At 37.1% G+C, this 24,103-nt stretch overlaps 3 protein-coding genes across 10 annotated transcripts; all 3 read right to left on the bottom strand.

The window, feature by feature from the left end:
- Positions 1 to 320: 320 nt before the first annotated feature.
- On the bottom strand, positions 321 to 6,315 carry LOC137708811 (uncharacterized). 2 transcript variants are annotated; one of them, XM_088684871.1, is made up of 5 exons: positions 6,126 to 6,315; positions 5,947 to 5,997; positions 5,484 to 5,552; positions 1,102 to 1,318; positions 321 to 611 (listed from the first exon to the last, which is right to left on the bottom strand). In XM_088684871.1, exons 1-4 carry the CDS (start codon positions 6,282 to 6,284, stop codon positions 1,124 to 1,126), a joined length of 474 nt encoding a protein of 157 aa, XP_088540997.1. In that variant the 5' UTR covers positions 6,285 to 6,315; the 3' UTR covers positions 321 to 611; positions 1,102 to 1,123. The 2 variants fall into 2 exon arrangements, with proteins under 2 accessions (XP_088540997.1, XP_088540998.1); XM_088684872.1 differs by having other exon boundaries at positions 5,947 to 5,993; positions 6,076 to 6,314.
- Positions 6,316 to 9,866: 3,551 nt separating this feature from the next.
- Positions 9,867 to 10,742, bottom strand: LOC148690496 (uncharacterized). Its single transcript, XM_088686030.1, has 2 exons — positions 10,509 to 10,742; positions 9,867 to 10,173 (listed from the first exon to the last, which is right to left on the bottom strand). The coding sequence occupies exons 1-2, from the start codon at positions 10,728 to 10,730 to the stop codon at positions 9,934 to 9,936; spliced, it is 462 nt and encodes a 153-aa protein (XP_088542156.1). The 5' UTR covers positions 10,731 to 10,742; the 3' UTR covers positions 9,867 to 9,933.
- A 1,370-nt stretch (positions 10,743 to 12,112) lies between these two features.
- Positions 12,113 to 17,854, bottom strand: LOC137707694 (DIS3-like exonuclease 2). Of its 7 annotated transcripts, none has more exons than XM_068446603.2 (7): positions 17,425 to 17,854; positions 16,538 to 16,941; positions 16,347 to 16,400; positions 16,160 to 16,228; positions 13,697 to 15,934; positions 13,184 to 13,264; positions 12,113 to 13,093 (listed from the first exon to the last, which is right to left on the bottom strand). In XM_068446603.2, the coding sequence occupies exons 1-7, from the start codon at positions 17,534 to 17,536 to the stop codon at positions 12,707 to 12,709; spliced, it is 3,345 nt and encodes a 1,114-aa protein (XP_068302704.2). In that variant the 5' UTR covers positions 17,537 to 17,854; the 3' UTR covers positions 12,113 to 12,706. The 7 variants fall into 7 exon arrangements, with proteins under 7 accessions (XP_068302704.2, XP_068302715.2, XP_088542153.1 ...); XM_068446614.2 differs by having other exon boundaries at positions 13,184 to 13,255; positions 17,425 to 17,833; XM_088686027.1 differs by having other exon boundaries at positions 13,184 to 13,255; positions 16,538 to 16,938; positions 17,425 to 17,748.
- Positions 17,855 to 24,103: the final 6,249 nt, after the last annotated feature.

Genomic DNA, 24,103 nt, shown 5'->3' with positions numbered 1-24,103 from the left:
TATAAATCTGTTCAAATTTTCCTAGGGGACTTTTCGGGCCACTTCGTGATATAGTTTGGAGTGATTAGCTTTGCTAACCTGTGCATGTTTTTTAACATGTACATGTTTGAGATTTAACTAAATCTCAACTAGTTAGATCCTAACCCATTTAGTCCTGAAGGAAAATGTGCGGGAGAGAATTTCCACCAGAGTGATTATATATGGAAACCACAAAATCAACTCTTTTTTTGGTCGAAAATTCTAAATTCATCTCAGCACACTTGAGATTCAAGCATTTCAAAAGCTACACTTATATACAAAGTCACTAAAATGGAGATCAATAAAGTTAAACTATTCTTTTTTTTTCATAATAAGAACAAAAATTTGAGGAACTAGAGGAAAAATGGATGTTGTATTTACAAAAACTGACGTCGGAAGACAATCTTTTAGTGTCTATAGAATCCTCTATGGTCTAGTATTGCGCTGCAACCACATATGGAGCAGAAAACAACTCTATGCTACTCAACGATTTCTCACACAAGAGACTTACGATCTACAGATTTCTAAACAATATTCATCTCAGCAATGATGTCCCAGCTTCAGATCCGTCAACGACGCTTGCAATCATTTAACTGAAAATATAGCCAAAGCAATGAGACTGTCGATGCTATATTCTAAGAGAGAGCTTTTTGGCTACAGTTAGTAAATAAGAATGCAAGAACCAAGAACTACCAAAATGAGAATATCAAGACAGATTTTTACAACATTGTCAATTCACAAAGAATACAACCAAATAGGAATAAAACAAGAAATTTTCTATGCAAGTGAGGTGATGACCTCGTGTTGGAATATATCTTAAAACCGTAGAAACCAAAACTCTCATATTGACGAGGCATCTCAGGAAATAAGCAAGAGATAGATTTGTTCTATCCATAAAAGATGGATAATTGATAGTTACATCTCCCTTTTGCATCAGGCAGGTTAGCTTTCTTACTCCTATTGTATGATACCTTTTGTTGTGCCAATGAAGAAAAGCAAAGGAAAAGACTTTTTTAACAGCAAACACCTCAGTTTCTAAGGCCTAGTATTTTCACATTTTTTCCCTTGATCGAATTAACTAACCTTGCTCTCGACAAGACATGGATCATTTGGCATTTTGATTGCCAATAAGTGGTCCTTCCTTTTTGTTTAGTGAACCATGAACGACCCTTGCTGCTGATATGGCAGAATCTGCCCTCTTGATAACTCCCTCAAGCTCTCCAACCTTCTCCGACAATGACATGACATTTGAGTTTGTTGACTGAATTAACTTGTTTGCAGTTTCCAAAGCACTGCATAACTGGAATAATTAAAAGATAAAAACTTCAGAATCTACACCATATTACGAGTCACAACAATTGTTTACACCATAACACAGAAAAGTCCCATAATCTATAAATCTAAATATCAATGGAAACCTTACGTTGTTGTACAAAGAACAAAATTATATGGTGTCCAAACTTTTTTTTGGTTATAATTTTGTCCCATCTTTTTGTCCAGGCAACTTTTGGGACTTTCTGTGACTAATATGGTGTCACATCTTGGTGCTTAAGCTTCTGCAGCTGCATTTGATCCAAGTTACATGTTTCGTTTCAATTTCAAGTGTTTGTTCTTAGTTTGTAATGTAGGGCTGAGATTAAAACAAAGCTAATAGGCTACATGTGTGCCACATGTCATAACAACTCACTTATAGATGAGCATGTGTTGTGCATGTGAGTGTGTGAGTTGGATGAGCGAGTGCGCCTCCAACGGCTGTTACTCACCTCCATTTCCATTTCTATAAGCATCAATTCAGTTACACCTAAATCGAATCCAAGGAGCTACGACTCTGAGTTTCTCGCATCTCCATTCTTTCATGCTCTCCGAGCAGAGATCATCATCTCATTGATTTTCTGCTTGAACAAAGTTGCTCTGATATCTCTATTACCACACACAGAGATCATAAACACTAAAAATGGCCTCAGAGCCAGGGTCATCGCTTTAATCTAGGCATGAATCTGTGATTTATGTGTTCTTCAGCGAAATTCTTTCATCGAGCTTCATCGCTGTAGAATCGTGCGTTGAAAGCCTGTGAAAATCGAAGCTCTGAGTCTAATATGGCTGATTAACGAGTTCTAAGCTTCGCACTCCAGTTTCAATAAGGAAAACTATGAATTCTGGAAAATCATAACGCAATCCATTCTCAAGTCTCATGAACTTTGGGAGCTTGTAGAAAATGGGTTTACTATCCTAGAATCATCTAAAGAGAGTGATTGCATGCTTGAACCAGGAATTGCACACTTGAAGGTCTTTGGTTCAATATGCTATGTTCATGTTCCATAAATCTGAGACATAAGCTTAAGTGTAATAATCACAAGTGCATTTTTGTGGGATATGGCACCAGTGAAAAAGGATTCAGAGTCTTTGATCCTATCACTAAGAAGATTATCCTATCCAGGGATGTGGTATTTGATGACAATGGTAGCTAGAATTGGGAAGCAAACTCCAAGAAGTATTTCAGTGTACCAACCACTACTGGTAATGCAGAAATTGAACCAATTCAAACTCAGAAGAACAAGAAGAGTTAGTATCTTCTAAGATTGCTCCTACCACTCCACAGGAATAATTGAGTTCAAACATTGATTATGACAGAGGGGCTTGAGTCTATCACAGAGCTATGACTTCACTCCAAAGAAGTGGAGAGCACTGGATGAAGTTATGGCTCAATGCAATGTATGCACTTAAAACCTGAGAATTATGAAGAGGCAGCTCAGGTTGATTCTTGGAAAAAGACTATGCAAGCTGAGCTAGATATGATTGAAAAGAACCATACATGGATGCTGGTTGATAGGCCTTCTAGCAAACCTGTCATAGGTGTGAAATGGGTGTACAAGATTAAGTTGAACCAAGATGGGACAATACAAAAGAACAAAGCCAAATTGGTTGCAAAAGGTTATCCACAGAAGCCAGATATTGACTTTAATGAAACCTTTGCACCAGTTGCTAGGCTAGACATCATAAGAACACTGATAGGTCTTGCAGCTCAAAAGGAATGGCAGCTATTTCAGTTGGATGTAAAGTCTGCTTTTCTTAATGGTGTACTCAAGGAGGAGATTTATGTCAATCAACCTCAAGGATTTGTCATTCAAGGCAAGGAGGATAAAGTGTACAAGCTGGATACGACATTATATGGCCTTAAGCAAGCTCCAAGAGCTTGGTATGATGAAATTGATTCCTATTTTACGTAGGCCGGTTTTCAAAAGAGTCAAAGTGAAGCCACCTTATACACTAAGGTTGAAAACTCAAGAATTCTCATTGTTTCTTTATATGTTGATGATACTGTGTACTCTGGAAGTAGTGTCACAATGCTTGAGGAGTTCAAAAATGACATGATGCAGCATTATGAGATGACATTTGGGATTGCTGCACCATTTCCTTGGTATAGGAGTTATACAAACAAAGAAGAGCATCTTCCTTCATCAGAAGTATGCAATGAAGCTGTTGGAAAAATTTGGCCTAAAGGACTGTAAATCTATGGGAACACCACTTGCAGCACATGACAAGCTATGCAAGAATGATGGAAGTGAGGCTGCAAATGAGTCTGAACACAGAAAATTGGTACAAAGTTTGTTGTACCTTAGTGCCACTAGATAAGACATTATGTTTGGTGCTAGTCTCTTGGCAAGATTAATGCATGATCCAACTAAGAAACATATGGGAACAACAAAAAGGGTACTTAGATACATTCAAGGTACTTTGGATTTTAGCATTGAGTATGTGAAGGGAAAATCAGCTCTTTTTATGGGATATTGTGATAGTGATTGGGCTGGCAGTGAGGATGATATGAGAAGCACCTTAGGGTATGCCTTCAATCTAGGATCATGTGTGTTTTCTTGGGCTTCAATCAAGCAAAAAACAGTGGCATTATCCACTACAGAGGTTGAATATGTGAGTGCAGCTGAAGCAACTTCACAAGCCACGTGGCTGAGATTTGTTCTAGAAGACTTTGGGGAAGAACAAGTGGAGCCTACATTGCTAATGTGTGATAAGAATCCATTATTTCACCAGAAAACAAGGCACATCAGTAGGAAATTTCACTTCATCAGGGAGGCTATCCAAGAGAAGGAAATTGAGCTTGTTTACTGCAGTAGGAAATTTCACTTCATCAGGGAGGCTATCCAAGAGAAGGAAATTGAGCTTGTTTACTGCAAATCCAAGGAACAAATGGCTGATATCTTGACCAAGGCACTACCAAAGGAGAAGTTCAACTATTTTAGAGAAATGTTGGAGTCAAATCAGCTGCCAGCTTAGAAGGGAGTGTTGGTGCTTAAGCTTCCGCAGCTGCATTTGATCCAAGTTACATGTTTCCTTTCAATATTGAGTGTTTGCTCTTAGTTTGTAATGTAGGCCTGAGATTAAAACAAAGCTAAAAGGTTACATGTGTGCCACATGTCATAACAACTCACTTATAGTTGATCATGTGTTGTGCACATGAGTGTGTGAGTTGGATGAGTAAGTGCCCCCTCCAACAGCTATAAGTCACCCCCATTTCCATTTCTGTGAGCATGGATTCAGTTACACCTAAATCGAATCCAAGGAGCTACGACTCCAAGTTTCTCGCATCTCCATTCTTTCATGCTCTTCGAGCAGAGATCATCATCTCATTGATTTTCTGCTTGAACAAAATTGCTCTGATACCTCTATTACCACACACAGAGATCATAAACACTAACATTACAGACTCAGTCACAGTGATGTCAAATGCATTAGGGGGAGTTTATTTCTTTAAGTATTTTTCCAACCATGCATATAGAAATCATATTGGGACATAGTTACATGAAAATCTTATAGGGAATATTTACGTAGTTATGTGAAAATATGAACTGGTTTATATATATTTTTGTTATGTTTTGATATCATTTGTCTCGTAAGTTATGAGACTATTCTCTCTATATACCTAATTATGTGAGTGACAATTAACCAGTTGTAATGCAATTGATCGTACCAAAAGGAATATAAAAATGCCTGAGTATAATGATTTACATTCTACAACCTACAAGACACTAATTTCCCAAAATAATGAACAAAGAATAATCTACAAGACAAATTAGAACTCATGGAGATGTAAAACAAAAGAATTATGCAGGTGAAATCCGACCTAGAGTTTCCGAATGTCTTTGCTTAAGGGAACAACCTTTCAGAAACAGATTATGATGTAGGATAAACCAATACCTCTACATTTCCTCGGAAGAGTTAAAATCATGTGAATGTACCACCCCCCAAACGAAAAACACACACGCACACATCCGAGCCCATAAAATAAAATGTTTACCATGCAAGAAAAATTATCTAAATGTTAGATAGCATACTAGGCGCTGCACAAATTATGGAGAACAAACAATGGCGCGGAAAGAAGTGGAACATTAATCATCCTAGCAGAATCTATAGATATGTCATTCATACATTCTGATAAGATCATTCATCACCTTCAAGGTAAGAGCTGCCCATGAATGATCTGTACCGCCAAGCGCCTCATTCAGCTGCTCATAGTTCTCCAAAAACGAAGATAGTATATAAAGTAAGGAACACTCCCATACAACAATAAGAGAATGCAATTGCAAAACTACGTTATAAGACACTGAAACCTTTTTCTTTCAGAACAGCAGTTCAGCAAAACTTTATTAACAAGATCTGAAGATCATATACACAAGGCATATTACAAAAGGAACCAGGTTTACCCATGATCTCTAAAGTCTAAGGGTCTATTTGGGACCACTTCTGAAAAGGCTAAAAGTATTTTAGAACTAAAAGCGTTTCTGACTACATTTCGCACTAAAACATAAAAGTTCTTTGGGTCATAGAAGCACTTTGATTTTTAATAAAAATTTCAATTGTAATTCAATAAAAGCACTTCTAGCAAGAGCGTTTATGGGCGGAAGTGTTTCTTACATAAGCAAATTCCACATAAAAGTTGTTTACTTCTGTCCATCTTTGGTCTTCCTATCAAAAAGGATGCTACAACTGAAAAATCCACCTAATGGGTTTTCGGTTTTCCAAACAAAAATGTGTAAAACTCACCGAATTGTTCTTGCAATTCACAGCAAATGAGAATGTGAAAAAAGGAAAACTTGGAACAACTTGGTGAGGTCCAAGCTCTGATCGAAGCTGGAAACAGAAGAAAACGAGGAGGTCTCAGGTTGTTGCGGTGGCGGCGAAGCATCTGATTCCCCCACGTCGCTCAGCAGATCGCCTATGCACAGAAGAGGACCTCCCACACCTCTCATCATCTCTCTCCTCGTTCCCCTATAAGAGAGTCTGAAACTCCTTTATACCAGTTGGGCCGGGCTTTAGGCTTTTTTTATTTTGAGTATAAACCCCCACCCCCCCCAATTCGACCCGGCTCATGTATGCTATGACTCGAATCTGGCTCAGGGCCACAAAATCAAAGTTGTGATCCTTGAGGAGGATTGTAATGAAATCTTCAACTTCTCAGCCCTGTGTCTGATCAGGTAAGCTTCATTTGCCTTGCACTCCAATCGGCACCTTTTTAATTTTTCAAATTCAATTGCTTTTTGTTCATTCCTTTCGGTTTTGTTTGTGCATTTCAATGGGATTTTTGAATTTCTTTAGGATATTTGGTGATTAATTATAATCCAACATTCATAATTATCAAATTTAGTAAAATGGGTTAGGCCAGTTGGGCAGGGCAATGGGCTTTGGGCTTGTTTTATTTTGAGTATAAACTCGACCCCCCCCCAACTCGACCCGGCCCATGTATGCTATGACTCGAATCTGGCTTAGGGGCACAAAATCAAAGTTGTGATCCTTGAGGAGGATTGTAATGAAATCTTCAACTTCTCAGCCCTATGTCTGATCAGGTAAGCTTCATTTGCCTTGCACTCCAATCAGTACCTTTTTAATTTTTCAAATTCAATTGCTTTTTGTTCATTCCTTTCGGTTTTGTTTGTGCATTTCAATAGGATTTTTGAATTTCTTTAGGATATTTGGTGATTAACTATAATCCAACATTCATAATTATCAAATTTAGTAAAATGGGTTAGGCCAGTTGGGCAGGGCAGTGGGCTTTGGCCTTTTTTTATTTTGAGTATAAACCCGACCCCCCCCCCCCCCAACTTGACCCGGCCCATGTATGCTATGACTCGAATCTGGCTCAGGGCCACAAAATCAAAGTTGTGATCCTTGAGGAGGATTGTAATGAAATCTTCAACTTCTCAGCCCTGTGTCTGATCAGGTAAGCTTCATTTGCCTTGCACTGCCATCGGTACCTTTTTAATTTTTCAAATTCAATTGCTTTTTGTTCATTCCTTTCGGTTTTGTTTGCGCATTTCAATGGTATTTTTGAATTTCTTTAGGATATTTGGTGATTGACTATAATCCAACATTCATAATTATCAAATTTAGTAAAATGGGTTAGGCCAGTTGGGCAGGGCAGTGGGCTTGCCACCTTCCGCCCAAGTTTGAATTCTGCTTCTCATATATTGGAGTAGTTTAAAATGTCGCTTTGTCGAAACTGACTAAAGAGTGGAACAGGAATGAATTGGATTGCTACTCGTAAGCACGGGTGTAGCTTAAAACCAGAGAGAGATGGGTAGCCAAGAGACTGTAAAGCAGCTTGAGGACTGCTCAGTTGCCAAGTCAGTTTAATCCTTCCTTTCTGTGACTTATATATTTTTCCATTATTATTTCTACTTTGCGCTTGAATCTCTACTCTTTTTTCATATATGTTTGTGAAGTGTTACCGATGACGTTCAAGTAATATTATGGAATAAATTTCTTGTTCAATCGTCCTTGAAGTTTTAGTTTTGAGATAGAAGTCTTCTTTCGTTTTCTCGACGGTGAGGTAAGACTAAACTCATGAGCTTATTATCCTAGGTTGGAACAAGTTGATAGGCCATTCTAGAACGGCACTGGGTCACTGACTGCAGGCTTTGGATATACTTATTAAGAATTTTTGACGTTCGGAAATCCATTCGCAACTTATGGATGTTTTCAATTTTTGTGGTTCTTCGAGTGGCATGTGTGAGAATTTCACCCTTATATGGAGATCTTAGTAGTCGATTGGGGATGTATCATGTCCATGATGATTGGTATTGTATTGGCAGTGACGGGTTATCTAGTTGGATTGGATGTGTTGAACAATTATGCGATGAGCTAAGATTTAAGAAGAAGCTTCTCTACCTGTTCTTATCATACTTGATCTTTTTCGAGCTTTGTATTCGAATATTTAACCGTTTCTTTAGCTCCAAACCTAGAAGGAAAACCATTTCTTCAGCTCTCTTGAGGATGCCACTTGTTTTCTAGTGAAATTTAACTTCTAGTTCTAGATCACCAATCATCATTAAGTTTAACATATTGGAAGCTTTTCTTTGGAAAAATTTGTGAGTAATCGTTTTCTGAAGCTTTCATCAACGGATTTATTGCGTTGGAAGGTTTTGCTTATTGCACATCACCATAGATGTTCTATTATTTTGATCCAATAGTTTTTCTTTGTTATTCAGATACTCTTAAGCTGTGCATATCTTGGATAGTTTAATCATTATAATTTTATACATATTGGAGTTCACCTATCAAAAGGAATATCAAACAAATTGATATTAACAAATCCCCATGGAGCTAGGAGATCACCAATTTCGTGTTGAACTTTAAGATTTTGTTATAAACCAGAATATTTGTACATTTGACTATAGTGACTTCTAACTATCATGGAGAATTTAGACCTGTCTACTAAAACTTGTACAAGTAATTCAAGCATGTTTTTGCTCCCGTCAGTATTAGTTATTGACTCATTGGACTCCATACACAGTTTCTGTGATGTTTTCTTCCACAGTTTTATGGTTCGCAATCTTGCAGAGGTTTCTACTCGGTTTAATTGTTTTAATTGTCTCATTGACCCATGTCATTTACACGAAAGAGAAAAATTATGTGTTTATCACAAAAATCATAAATAAAATTTCTAGAATATTAGTTTATTAATACATTCCGAATATCATCTGGCTAAACCAGCAATACATCACTCAACTTCATTAGAGCATGGAAAATTTCACTTTATGGTTCCCAGGCCATTCTTCTCTTTGGCATCGTAGATACAGTCTTTCCCGTTTAAGTTTATTCAGGTTTATGTGCTAGCTTGAGGTGTAGTTGAATGATGCTATGCATGGTTATCTGTAGCGCAATGGGCACTTGGGTATTCTCTGTAGTAGGGGCTTTGTTAGCAATTCCAGTAGGGATTAAAAGGAAATCTTTAGCGCCGCTTGTGTTCTTTAGCACAACAGGTACCATGCTTGATATTATAATGGGAATCGCTCAGTGTGAAAGAGAACATGCAGAATGCCAAGCGAAGCTATTAGAAGCCCAGACTTCTGGAACTGATGCTTCATTTGCTAAGACTGGGGCGGAATCATAGTCTTGACTCTTAAGCATATGGATCATATGCCCGTGTTTGGCTGCTATCAGTTTTCTCTTCAAATTTCTTTACTGTAAAGGCTTAATAGTCGAATGACCCCCTTTGCTTGAATTCTGCCTTCCCTTTTTCATGGGTTAATAATCACACGAAAGTTGTTAATGACATAATGTTAGGTTTAATTTCCCTCGCATGGCACGATTCCATGAGTTAATCATTCGAGGCAGAGAATTCTAATTCCTCTGTGTTTATTTATCTTGGAAATACCTGTATGAAAATTACTTTAAAGTTGTTCAGCAGCAAATGTTGTGACTTATAATATACGATGTATAATTACGAAGAAAAACTCTTAATTCTTGATAAACAATACATAGTTTGAAGATTATTTGGTTTTGAAGCATGGCAACTGCACAGAAACCATTTCAAACCTCCCATTTTCCTTGTCTAAACAAAACCAGCATTTGCATTGACTTCAAATTTCAAAGGGCTGTTCTTTCCTTCCAGCAGCATTGTTTTCAGCAGTGTTTCCCCTTTGATTCCGAGTTCTTTTTGTCTCCGTCTGCTGAACAAGAAACTAGAACACCTCCCTCAGCCGCTTTAGGTTGCCAGGCCACTTTGGCATTTAGACTAGTATGTGTCGGAACATCTTTCGAATCAACTTGTCCGGCTGTTCTCGAACAAGAGCTCTGCGGCCTTGTTTTTGACCAGGAGCGGTGCATAATCCGCTTTGTCCCACACATATAACTGCAGTCAAGAGAACAGCCGTGTTGAACATGTATATAACAAACAAGAAGTCAGAAAGCAATCAGATTGGAACAAATCATGAGGGAATAGTTGGCATAAACTAAATTCGAACAGCACGAAAGTTGATCAGTGGGAAAACAAAGTCATAAGGGGCCTGTATATGGAGCTTATGACATGAAGGTGATTCAAGCTTTCTGAACAATAAAGCGCAACTGCATTCTGCTTAAACACGTTCTCGCTGCAACAAGCCACCAAAACATTTGCCATCGACATAAATTCGGTACTCATAACTACCTTGCAACGCAAACAAAGCATAATAGAATGTGTCTGATCTCTCATTACATACCTGCAATGGGGAACCACAAAGCTGGCAGCCTGTGCACATGAGATCTCTCGCCAAACCACCATCACCGGCTTTATACAGTCTCCTACTAACAAACATGTCTTCCTTGTTAAACGACTCGCATGGATCATGAGATATTGAGTTGAAGGGCAGAAAATTTTCAGCAACAGGCACGTAAAAAAGGGCCTTGCAAGAATTGGTTAGTGTTGCAAAAGTGAAAAGCATGTCCCCGGGTTGTTTTCCAGTTTCTCGAGAGTTTTCCTCCTGCAGTTGACATCCATGGAAATCTTGAGTGTTCCTCTTCTTCACCCATTCTACCACCCTTTTAAGCTTCTCCTTTGTTGCTACACCAACTCTACGTAATATCTTTTATCCCGGTTAACAGTGTGACAATTGTTTCGAATGTCACGCTTGCAAGAAAATTAATATCATACCCTCGATGAACTCATAGGTGACGGAGTAGACATCTTAGGCCATCCCCAACCGATCCAGCCAACGGGTCATAGAGCCATAGGGCTAAAAGTAGCTCAAAATGACATGAAAACCGTCTTCAACCGAGGGCTTGGCCAAAGGGCTTGTGGGCCCCACCAAGCCAAAACCCCCAAATCAAGCTAGCAGGCTAGCCATTTCCAGCCAGCCATCTAGCCCTCCAACGCCAGAATGTCAAGATTGACTTTGTGGCAGGTGCAAGAATACCACTCTTTCTTCGTTATTGTGGCAAGTGGCACTCAAAATATATCCAAAAACCTTATTTTAATATGGTAATTTAATTTAATTAACCATATTAATTCAATTAAAATAATAAATTATTAAGGGGTTTATGTTTGGCTTACGGCCTTTTGGCCCCCTCAGTTGGAGATGGTTTTTTTGTCAAAAGGCTATGTTTGGCCTATGGCCTCTTGACCCTCTCAGTTGGAGATAGTATAAAATATGATCTGACATTGTTCATTAAAATATAATTTGTTACAAGGCTATAGGGCTAAACATGACCTTTTGGCTCTCCTTCGGTTGGAGATGGCCTTAGGGATGAATACTGGTGGGTTCTCAACAACACCACCATATTTCGTTATCTTCACATGTATTAAATCAAATTAACAAAATAAACACCAAATTTATCAAGAAATATTATATGTATATACATTGAAACTTCTAATCTTCAATTATAAATCCAAATGCTTTCTAAAATAGCACTTAAAAGTAGATTATGAAAAAATATCTAACATCTACTTTTCTAGAGAGCGCTTATATGACTTGTACCTTAGCGCACGTTAGTCATTTTATTAACAGTCTCAAACATTGTCATTTGACCAACCAACCGAGATATATGAAAGAAATTTTAAGAGAAATAATAAACAGACAACATTTTTAATTTCTCATAAACCCTTGTTTATTCATGTCAGTTATTTTAATTTGATTTATTCAATACGACAGTCAGAAATAATAAGAAGTGTTGAGCAGCTAAAAATGATGTATGAAAATCATTTTGCATTTTAATAACACAAACACTAGTAAAGTAAATGTCATTACTCTTTTGGTCTGCATTATTATTAGAGTAAATTACATTTTACCGTCTCAACTTTACGTCCTATAACAAATCATGCCTCGTCTTTTAAACAGCAAATAAAGTTGGAAACTGTAATTCACACAAGTGTTGCGCTTGCATATGATTCAACTGGAGACTGCCAGTCACATATTCATGTCACGAACAAACCAGATCACTACCACTAATCCTGGTCACCCAAAGCCAAAAACCTTATTGGGCAGCAGTCCAGGAATAATAAAAACAGAAAATTAAACCCCCCAAATTTGGCTTAAGCAACTCGGCGTCCAAGGGCCTGACGCAGCAGGCGCATATTCACCGAGTTACACTGGACGAGACTGGCCAACAAAAACAGCGGCCTATTCCAGCAAGCAGCTCTATCAAAAACAGCTGCGATAAGCCAATGACACGGACTAGGACACACCCCCTTTATCCATTATCAACACCCTTCCACAAAACGTTTCGCCATAAGACAAATCCATAGAGCATCAGCGGATATCTAAACCACAAAATTATTATTTTCTTCTACACCTCTATCCGGTCTATACACTAACGTCCTATCGGCAACAGAACCTGCCCCGTTATCATTCATCTGTAATAAACCATTCGTCTCTGTAAGTTCCATCAATCGGCAACTAGGTTAACCAGTCCAAACCCCAATCTAGCAGAGATATGAGCTCATGTACAGCCTTGCCCCAATATCGACAGGTCCATCATCCCCTCCAACTGCATGAAGCACTACAGGAATGGTTGAAAGAACACGCAGTGTAAGGGGGAAAACCACAGGTTCGATTTCACTATGGGTGGCTCCGCCAACATCTTGGGTCCCAGCACCCTCATTAGAACTATTTCCAGTTCCGCCTAGTTCAGCTTTGAGGCCATAAGGTCTTACAACCAAGGCAACATCTTCAAGTGCCCTCCATTTACCAGGGCAACCTCTCCTGAGTGAGCATCTGTTAGAACATAAATTCAGCACCACTGTGGACGTAGCATCAAGCCATTCTACCATCAAGCCTTCAACTTCATCATAATATATTCGACGTTCAACCTGAAGGCATGTAGTGTGTAACAGTCAATTGCAAATGGATACCCATACTATATTGGCATAAAACTACACGACACCGAAAAAGCTACTTACAGCAAGCTTGTGAATATAAATGGACATGAATCTAGGTCCTGCACCCAATACTCTTGCTTCTGATAGGACAATCTGCAACCGCTAAAAAAAAGCCAGACATTAAGCACAGACAACAAAGCTAGAACATCTAGTACGTAAATGCAAAATGAGAGCAGAACAAAACAACAGTAGGACTACTAGTGTTCAAACCATCTAGCTCAACTAAACAAGAATGAAGACAATGATTGCTAATAAAATGAGGATGCGTTGAGTCTGTTCAACACCAAGTGATCTGATGTCAGGTAACACTATTATGTTATGGTGACAACATCGTTAGTATAATACGGGACGCATTAGTTGGTTTAGGCACATAAAAATACATAAACACCATTTTATATCAGGTTACTGGTGATGAAAAGACGGGCGGAAACTCTTGCACTGCTTTACAGCTAAATAGTAACAATGAAGCCATAGATTTTAACATCCAAATACAACTCAGAAAGTATAAGTAAAAAAAAAAAAAAAGAACCGTACCTCCTTTTTCTTCAGCAGGGCCCACATGTATAGCTTATCACAGGCATCTTTGACATGTCTACTAGCCAGCTTTCTTTCATTGCAATAAAAGGAAACATCAGCAAGCATTTCAGAGCAGGGAACTCTTTGCTTTATTGCTGCTGCCGATAATGCTTCCTTGATTTCACAGGATTCAGCAACATCCTTATCAAAATAAATACCAGTGAAACATCTCATTTTAACTTCATCTCCCCTGCTAAAATTATTCAATATTCTCCGACGTTTCAAAAATAACTCCTCTGCCTCTATAACTGCAGCCAACGTGCGATGCACTACAATATCTGGATACCGACGCAGTGGTGACGTAAAATGAGTGTACAAAGGAACAGCAAGTCCATAGTGACCCCAATCATTTTCTCTATCTTTTAATTGGCCACTACAAAAATAAGAAGCCAACTGCATTGGTTTTGTAGCATAATTCATAAGAATATTGAATAGAACAGAGTCATCCTTGAGCTCTTCCCTGATTCTCTGCAATGATTGCTGGAACTGCCCAGAAGAAGACGTATCCAATTCCAAACCATGCTTAGAACAAAATGCTTCAAATTCCCTGAGTTTGCGCATGGTAGGCTCTGGGTGCCTCCGCAGTAATGCATTCTCAGGAAAAGCTCTAGATATAACTTCAGCTGCTGCTCTATTTGCTAAAAGCATAAACTCCTCGACAAGAAAATTGGAGTCCTTCCATTCAGAATACATGCTATCATATGGAACTCCATCTTCGTCAAACAGAATAACAACTTTGGAGCTTTCAAGCTGAAGAGCTCCATCACTAAACCTCCTCTCCTTCAAAACTCTGGAAATTTCATGAAGGTCTTTGACAGATCTAATTACATCAGACCATTCAAAATGGCCATGCAACTGAGGACAACCATGTCCTAAAATGTTAGAACTTTCCAAATTAAGTTTCCCATTGATAATCTCCTGAGCATGTTCATAAGCAAGCTTGCAACAAGATCTTATTACAGTGCGGCCAATCCATCGGTCAACGACATCCCCAACATGGTTGATGTCAAAGAAAATTGAAAATGCTAGTCTCTCTACTCCTGGGTTAAGCGAACCAATATCCTCTGAGAGCAAAGGAGGCAACATTGGTAATTTCCGCTGTGACATATACACACTTGTTGATCTAGATTGAGCTTCTTCGTCTAAGGGTGTGTCGGGCAAAACAAAATACGACACATCAGCAATGTGGATACCAACTCTGAAAATTCCATTGGGTAATTTCTCAATTGAGAGAGCATCATCCAGATCAGTAGCAGTGGAAGGGTCGATGGTAAATATGAACAGGTTTCGAAGATCCTTTCTACTTTTGATTTCCTCCTGAGGCACCTTCCATGGGAGAGGAGGAAGACAGGAAAGTGATTCATGACAAAAATCAGACGAATTAATTGAATTTTGGAATAAAATTGCTTCAACTTGTGGCTGTACTTCACCTGCCCGCCCAAAAGCATTCAAGATGACAGCTTGAGGAGCAGAACTTTGTTCATCCCATTCATCTATTCGGGCAGCAAACAACTCCATTTCGATTGACTCATCACCATTCTCCAATCTTTTCTTGATCGAATCAGGCAGAGTTCTCACAAGGACCACCATTTTTGGAAATCTGGGGTCAGTTGAGGTCATCTGGATGTACTCGTTGTTAGAAAATGATGCATTTTTTTTCTTTCTCGTGTCGTTTCTGCAAACCTCCCTGTAAGCAATCCACTTCTTAACATGAAGAAAACCAACAACAGTGTCTCGACGAGGAGACCTTTCAATGATAGCAACAACCCTGCCAGTTGGTCGTTTTGAAGGGAATGAACTGATTGTGGCACACATCCACTCTACTGCAACTGCAACTTCATTCTGCTCACCATGAGAACCTGCTTGTAAAGAATCTGAAGCCAAGGGGTACCTTCCAGTGACATGATCATAACTTGTTGGTCCAATTTGCTCTGAATTAACAGATTCACCAAGGGTATTACTTTCCTCAGGACGTGAGCCCCTCTCAGGAAACAGGCTTCTTCTATCATTATCATACAAATTCACTTCCTCTACCTTATCTTTACCTTTGCAGTTAAGACCAGAAATTTCATTAGCTTCTTGTGGTAAGTTAAAATCCTCCACCAGTGCAGAGCTGGTACAAGTCCCAGCTGATCCTTTCATCCTAGTCCATAACGCTAAGGGATCAACCTTAATCGCCACAATGTCTCCTTCCACCTAAATGTAAAAAATCAATGCAAAGCAATTGTTAACTCATTGAACTGTATTCTCCACAAAAAAGAATGTCACCATAATCAATCCATAATAATCATGAAGCCTATGTGGTACAGTAACATTATGAGGCAGCCAACTACTTGCAAGTATAGTAGACAAGAAAGCAAACAAGTTAAAAGGTTTCCAAGTGAAGATGCAATATGTAAAAGAAAATAATTCCAGACTTACAGCTCTATTCTGCTCAGTATGTCCTCCAACGAGAACATCCGTTGGTACACCATCAATATTGCAATAGGCCTACAAGCACAGAACATAGCATGCATGCTAGGTAAGAAGTTTATGACTGAAGCATTGAGAGATACTAATCCCACAGAACATATCCGAATATTAACATAGAAAGAATAAGATCACAAACCTCAAGTCGGTTGTGTGCATTGACTCGAAACAAAGCTCTGAAAGCATCACCTTTCTGGAAAAATAACATAATAAATGAGTCACAGTGATCATTTTCTTCGGCAACCATACAACTTCAAACAGGTTCATATGTAATGAGTAAACAGCTCCCATGGAAAATGTACACTAAAGTCTAAAACCAAATAAATATACCTCCAGAGCATCATTAACAGCCTCTATGGGCCAGTGTGAAGTAAAACATTTTCTCCGAGCATGACTCTCAATGTTATGAGGAGGGAAATCCTTGAACATCCCAGGTGATCCTCTACAAGCCACAGGTTCAGGACAAGAATTTGCAATAACTCTTTCGGAAGGATCACATTGGAGAGAATGCTGATTTACCAAAATCTGCACATCCTCGTGGTTGACTTGTTCATTGATGTGCATTGTTGGCAATGAATGGAAGGCAAAATTAGATGCTTTGATCATTCCGTGCTCATATGGAGAATGCATGTCTAATTGAAGTTGCTTCAAGGATGTGTTTACATGATGAGCCATACTTCCATTTGCCAGGCACTCAGATACTTCACTTCGTATTTCATTTATCCGACTAGCTGCTGCAATTAAACAGACAAGAAAATAAAATTCAGAACCAACAAAAACGACAAACAGAAAGAGTAGAAAAAATAAAAAATAAAATCAAAACAGTGTTTTACATGAGCATAAGAAACAAAATTCAGAAAGGCATTCAATGCTAAGAATGCATATAACCCAAAGAACAGTATATATATCTCCATCAAAGTCCAATTTTATCCAATCAGGCAGTGATTACCTTAGCATTTGCAGGATAATCCCACTCCTTGACCAGTACATAGATTACCCAACAGCCAAACAGCACCAATACGCTACTGACATAAGGATAAACAGAAAAAAAAAAAAAAAAAAATACTAATACCCACAAATCATTTTTCTGTTTAAACTAATTCAAAAAACTCAGATTGCAGTTTCACTAACAAAACCCAGCAGCAAAAGACCCAGTTATTAAAATAAAAAATGAATCTTTGCTCAGTGAGAACAAAGGGGGAAATTGATCAAAGTACCTGAAGTGGAATTGTTTTGCTTGGATCGGCGATTGGATCGGCGCCTCTTCTTCTTCTCCTTATCGCCTTCTTCAACCCTTTCAACAACCGATTGAACAACCGGGCCTTTCATAATTTAAAGAAGCAAAAAAAAAAAAAAAAAAAAAAAATCAATTTCCAAATAAACCCAAAAAAAGATAAGATCTTTTGGGGAAGATCTCAAATACAACCGTTGCGTCTTCCGATTGGGAAAAAATATATACGGAAGAAACCGCAGAGAGACACAGAGAGAGAGAGGAAGTAAAGAAGTTATAAAAAAAAAAAAAAAAAAACATAAAACGGAACAAGGAAAAACTGGAGGAGAAGAAAATGAGAGGGAAGAGAGGGTAGGGTTTTATAAGAAAGTGGAAAACTCTGTGTGTGTGTGTGTTAGAGAGAGAGAGAGAGAGAGAGAGAGATGGATTTTCGTGGGTGGGAGGGGAGGTGGGGGAGGAGGTGGTGGGGGAGAGGAAAAGGACGCGACGATTGGTCGGCTAAGCTAACGAGACATGGGGCGCCGACTTTCGATTCCTTTGTCTTTCCCCCTCCTTTTCTCCCTCTCTCGCCATTTCTTTTCTTCTCTTCTCTTTCTCGCTTCCTTTTCATTGCTTTTGATTTTAAGAATAATTAATGAAAATGATTTGAAAATTTAAGATTTAACGATAAGAATAAAATGAAAGGTAAACTACAGGATTAAATTTTTAGTATAAAAATGTGATTTTTCGTTAAAATGAACAGTAAGTTCCCTTTGATTTTTTGGACCTTTGGTTTTTAGTTAGAACAAAATTTAACAAGAATTGAGACATTTGATACTTGTTTTGTTTTTGCCAATAAATAATGGTATGGATACTAAATTTTTTTTTTGAGCGTTTTGATATAGATGTCTAGCTCTTGAAATTTTGAGATTAAACATTCATGTCTTTTAGAATTTTGATTAAACATCGTCCTACAATTTAGACGCCACATAATACAAAATTATATGATTTGTCATTATATGTAGTGTACCAAATTAACTATAAAATCTCTATTGGTTATGATTCAGTGTTCAATCTCAACAGAAATTCTTTTACAATTTTTAAAAACAACTTGATATTTGCTTCTATTTCTTACGTACATTTTTCTTCCAACTCCACACCGTATTGGAACACACACTAACTCTTTCAATCGATGTGTATATCGTACCACCGTTTAAGTTAATTTAATGACTGTTCTCCACCATCTTTGATGGTGGTATGATATATCATCTGAATATTGATACCATAGGATAAGCCTTTTGTTTTACTGCACTTTGTATCCATGTTTTCATAACTTTTCACGTGCCATGGTACATTCGAAAAGTTAACTTCGATTGGCACAATGCCTTCTAGATATTAAAGTGGGTATGTTTCACTTTAACATGAGGTATGTTTCAAGTTGCATGGCACGTTTGAAAATTTAACTTCAATTGGCGCATTGCCTTCTAGATATTACAGTGGATACATTTCACTTTAACATGAGGTACGTTTCAAGTTGCATGGTACATTTTAATTCGATACTTGTACGTTTTAATTTGACTTGGTACGTTTCAATTTGACATTGGTACGTTTCTATTTGAAAAATAAATTGTAATGGTCCCTGTCAAGAGAAATAAGATACAATGTGTGTATACTCAATACTGGTGGATATAAAGACCGCGGAACATTCGTATGAATTAAATAAGAAAATGCTGATGTGGACATACATTAAAGCACCCTAATTAAAATTTTAAAAGTTTAATCAAAACTTAAAACACTACAAATGTTTAGTTTAAAAAATGTGAAAATGAAGTGGTAGAATCTAATTTTTCCAATTTTTAAATTATATTTGTAAACTAAATAATGTATTGTCAATAAAGAATAACCACATTAATCCGTACTTAAAAGATAATTAATCATTCACAACCACATTATTTAGTTTCTAAATTTAGTTTAAAAAATTTGATCTCCACATTATCTTTTTGTAGTTGTGTGGTAAAAGAATAATTTTTTTTTTTTTAAATTTACATATGGGGTAAGAAGAAGGGTTTTTTATTGAAAAAAAAAAAGGATAATAGTTTTGCGGTTAAGAGTCGAGAGTTATTATTAACCGTCTAAATATTTAGAAAATATATAGAAAATGAATTTAAAAGTAGGGTGGATAACTTTTTTAAAGTTTGAATAATGCTTTTTCAAAAGAAATGTCGGATAAACAATAAGTAGACAAGTATACAAGTTCATAATGTGACCTTTCTTTCAGATTTTGACCGAAAAATATGAAAATTAAAAATAATACCATAAAACTTGGCCAAAAAAAATAAAAATACCATAAAGGGTAGGGATGGGCGTGGGTTGGTTTGGATCGGTTTTGGGCCTAAACCGAAGTTAAACCAACCTAGTTGATTGGGTCAAAATTGTAAACTGAAATTGACCAAACTAGGTCTAGAACCGATAAGGTCAGTTAACCGACAGTGGCTGGGTTGGTTTGGGTTTTCAGTTTGTATGAACACAAAAATACATAACAAATTATTTTCCCAAAAGCTACAAAATGTAACATCAATACGAGTGATTACTCAAAGAAAAGCACAAATGATACAGCTTAACCAGAGCACCAAAAAGCAGCACTACCTATGTTTTAATCACACATTACGTCTGCTTCTATCTCCCAAAATAAGAGAGCTGATTGTTCTATTTTCCAAATGGGAGAGCCAAATGCTCTTCCCTAAAGGTGTGGCTTTCATCTCTCTCCTCCGCAATTTTTTTTTGCGTCAACTCTCTTCCCTGCATTTAATAATCACAAAGGGCATCAAAATGCCTGTCATAATTTCATTAATCTCAGCTTTTTAGGCACAGAAAGGTTGCCTTTCCTTTTTGTTGTTTGCTTTTTGAATGAAAGGAAAAAGTACTCTTAAATTAATCAAGTTTTGTTTTCATATGGTGGATACATGATAACTCATAAATAATTAATTATTTATATACACACGTATTAGTTATGACTAAAAAATAAAATAAATATATGCAGGACATTTCGGTTAACCGCATCCTTAAGAATTTTGGGAACTACTTGCCAAACCGATTAAGGTCGGTGTAGTTCGGTTTAACCACCAAATTAAAAAAAAAAAAAAAAAAAAAAAAGCCAAAGCCGCCGGTGTGGTTTGATCGGTTTAGTCGGTTTTTTTTTTTTTTTTTTTTTTAATGCCCAACCCTAATAAAAATCTATTGAGAAGGATATATTACACTACATTTGAGGTAATGATTTTGATAAAATTACACTAGATAAAGTTAAATTTAACTTTAAACTTATGTGCAACTTTGAATTAGGATAGTTTATTAAGAGAGTGCAGGGAAATTTTATTTTAACCTGTGTTTAAAATTTCTTTGATACAGTTAATATTTTCATGAAATTATCCAAAAAATCAAAGAAAGAAATGGAAATGGAGGGTGAAGTCTAAACTTCACCTCATATCGGAGAAACTAAGTTTAGGCTAAAATCGACAGATATCGTTAATATTTCTAACACATCTGTTAAATATTGGAAAAACTCTTATATTTCGTCCAAACCAATGTTTGGCAATCCTTAAAGTTTCATTTTAAATTCCATGATTCCATCGAAAGTAACCGATATCAATATTGATACTTAATATATTCGTTGATACAACAACAACAAAGCCTTATCCCACTAAGTGGGGTATGCTACATGAAACCTAGAATGCCACTGCGCTCGTTTTTGCGCCATGTCTTCCATTAGATTCAAGTAGTACAAGTCTTTTCTTAAAGTTTCTTTCCAAGTCATCCTCTACCCATTTGGGCCTAAGCCTCTGTCTCGTAATCACATATTCTAACTGAAGCGTTTGTAGGTCTTCGTTTCACATGTCCAAACCACCTTAATCGATTTTCTTTCATCTTATCTTCAATTTCAGTTACTCCTAATTTGCCTTGGATATCCTCGTTCCTAATCTTGTCATTTCTCGTGTGCCCACACATCCAACGAAGCATTCTTATACTACACTCATTTTGTGTACTTATTGATGCTTTACTGCCCAACATTTTGTGCCATAAGCATTGTTGGCCTTATTGTTGTCCTACAAAAAAAATTCCTTGAGTTTTAGTGGCATATAACGCCCACACAACACACCTAATGCACTCTTCCACTTCATCCATCCAGTTAGATTTTTCTTTGTTTTGTTTGTTTTAGCTTTAGTTTTGCTCGAGGACTAGCAAAAACCAGGTTTGGGGGTATTTGATAACTCATCTATTTCATACATTTATACCATCCATTCTTAGTCTCTATGTGATATTTTTGAGTTAAACTAGTTGCGTTTTACTCTCTTTTGTGTTAATGTGCAGTTAATTGTATTTTAGAGTCATTTAAGGGTAAATAAGGCAAAATGGTGCTGAAAGTGGAGAATCGAATAAGGATTCTGATGTAGAGAGAGATTCAAAGTGTACAATTGAATATGGAGATGAATATGGCCCTTTAAGAGACCAATAATAGCAAAAAACGTCTGAAATAAATGCTCCATTACTAGGATGTCTTGGCATTCTATAACAGCCTCTTTAACCTTATAAAACTGAGAGTTTCAGCCACTTTTACACAAGGTTCCCCTTGAGGATGCCCATAGCTCTCTCTCTCTTCTCTATCTTTGGCCTTTCATTGAGAAACAAAATCCTTTCTCCATTCACCATCTGCAGCCACCAAAGAAACCACGCAGCCATGCGGTTCTTGGAGAAGTTCAACATCAGAATTGCTTCAAGGGGGTTTCTTCTATACACTTTAATTTCACTCATGTTGTTCTTGATATTAATATTTTCTATAATCATGTTGTGTAATTAAGTTCATAGCTGGGGATTTCGATGTAGCCTTGCAAACCTACTTTATGTTATTAAGTTAAAGTATTTAACTTACCAATCTGTATTCTTGTTTCATTCATTGATTTTATAGTATAATTTGTTTGTTAATCTTAATGTTTGATCACCATTTGGGCTTCTTATGAATTATTTGATCAGGGTTATAGTACACATCATGCGTAATCTTGGTAGACATGTGAATGAATGAAGAAACTGCTATGCATAAATCTTGTCATGTGATTTCTTTGGTTCTTTAAAGTTTTCTTGTTCTTAATGGATTCTTAGTTGGTAATCTAAGTTGAACATCACAACTAGGTTACAGATTAGGAGTACTTGATCACAACCACACATCAAATGGATGATTATAAATAAGTAAAACGAACCCTAGTTACAGATTGGACAGTTGAATGCATTTTGACTTAAATTTCATGAAATTGGCTTGTAATCGTGAAATCGGTATCCCTAGTTCCCTTCCCATCGTTTATGAACCAATCTATCATTCATCTTTATTTTGTCTTGCATTTTAAGTTACTTTAGCTTCAACAAAAATCTAAATTCAGTTTTCATTTTCATTGTTAGTGAGGGTTCACATAAAGCTAGTAATTTGTAGAGTTCTAATCAGTCTCTGTGGTTCGACACCCTTACTTGTGCCATTATACTATCCTTATATTTGCACTTGAAAAGAACACAACAACCTGTCGGGTGACGAATTTTTCATCGGGGAACGATTTTCCCGATTATGATATTTATACATTTTTATTATTAATTAAACAAAAAATTTTAAATAAAAACAATATTAAATAAATTGCTATTATTAATACAATTGATACACTCTTGAAAATAAAAATGATATCTAACAAATTTTTTTAAATATTTATATTACCAAGAATGCATTTACACTCTTGAAAATTAAAAGCATATAATTTATACATATTAATGATCTAAAAGTAAATAATTAATTTTCATATTTAACAATGCATGATTACCAACAATTCCTTTTCATATAATAAATATTTATATTTTTTATTAATAAATGAAATGGGTCGGTTTCGAGTGTGGTTTAGGGCGGATACCCCAATAACCATAATCGAACCCGAAACCAAAAAATTTACCCGACGGCTACCTATAACCGTAAAATACCCAAAATTTAATACCCGAAACCAAACTGTTCGAATCGGTTACTTGAGGGGATCAAATTTGATGGGTTAAATTGCCACCCCTAGATGATGCCAACACCATTTCTCGTTCTGTTTATGCCCGAACACCGAAGCTTAAAATCTAAGTTTTCGAGATTCTTTGCCTTAGCACCAACCCACTTAGTTTCCTGGAGGCACATAATACTTATCCTTCTCCTAGCCATAACTTCCACTACTTGCATAATTTTCCTGTTAAGGTTCTTATATTCCACGTTCCTAAACACATTCTACTATCTTGAACCCTACCCTCATGTCCTAACTTCTTTGCCCTCCCCCCGTATAGTGAGGTCAAAGTACTTCTTTTGTGTGTCCTGGGTAAAGTTGATGTGAGTAGATGCTTCCAAACAACTTTGAGTGGAGTCATTAAAAAAGAAGTTTCTATGGCCCTTTTGCTCGTTTAACACTGTATCCGGGTGCCGATGGAGATATAGTGACCCTTACTCACTTATCACTGTGCTTGGGCCATACAATGCGCCACTTACGGGTCACGACCTAGTTTTAGCATTATTTCGTTTATGATTCATTATCATAAGGATTTGGCGTAAGAACAGACTGTCGGCTGTCAATTACCTGACGCCCTCCCCCTCATCCTTTATTTGGGCTTGGGATCAGCACTGTAAAATA

The sequence above is a fragment of the Pyrus communis genome, chromosome 15 (genome assembly GCF_041283825.1).
Source record: "Pyrus communis isolate YQ-2024b chromosome 15, ASM4128382v1, whole genome shotgun sequence".
Classification (NCBI taxonomy): Eukaryota; Viridiplantae; Streptophyta; class Magnoliopsida; order Rosales; family Rosaceae; genus Pyrus; species Pyrus communis.
The sequence above is the reverse complement of the archived record's forward strand: the minus strand, read 5'-3'. Positions and strand labels throughout refer to the sequence as shown.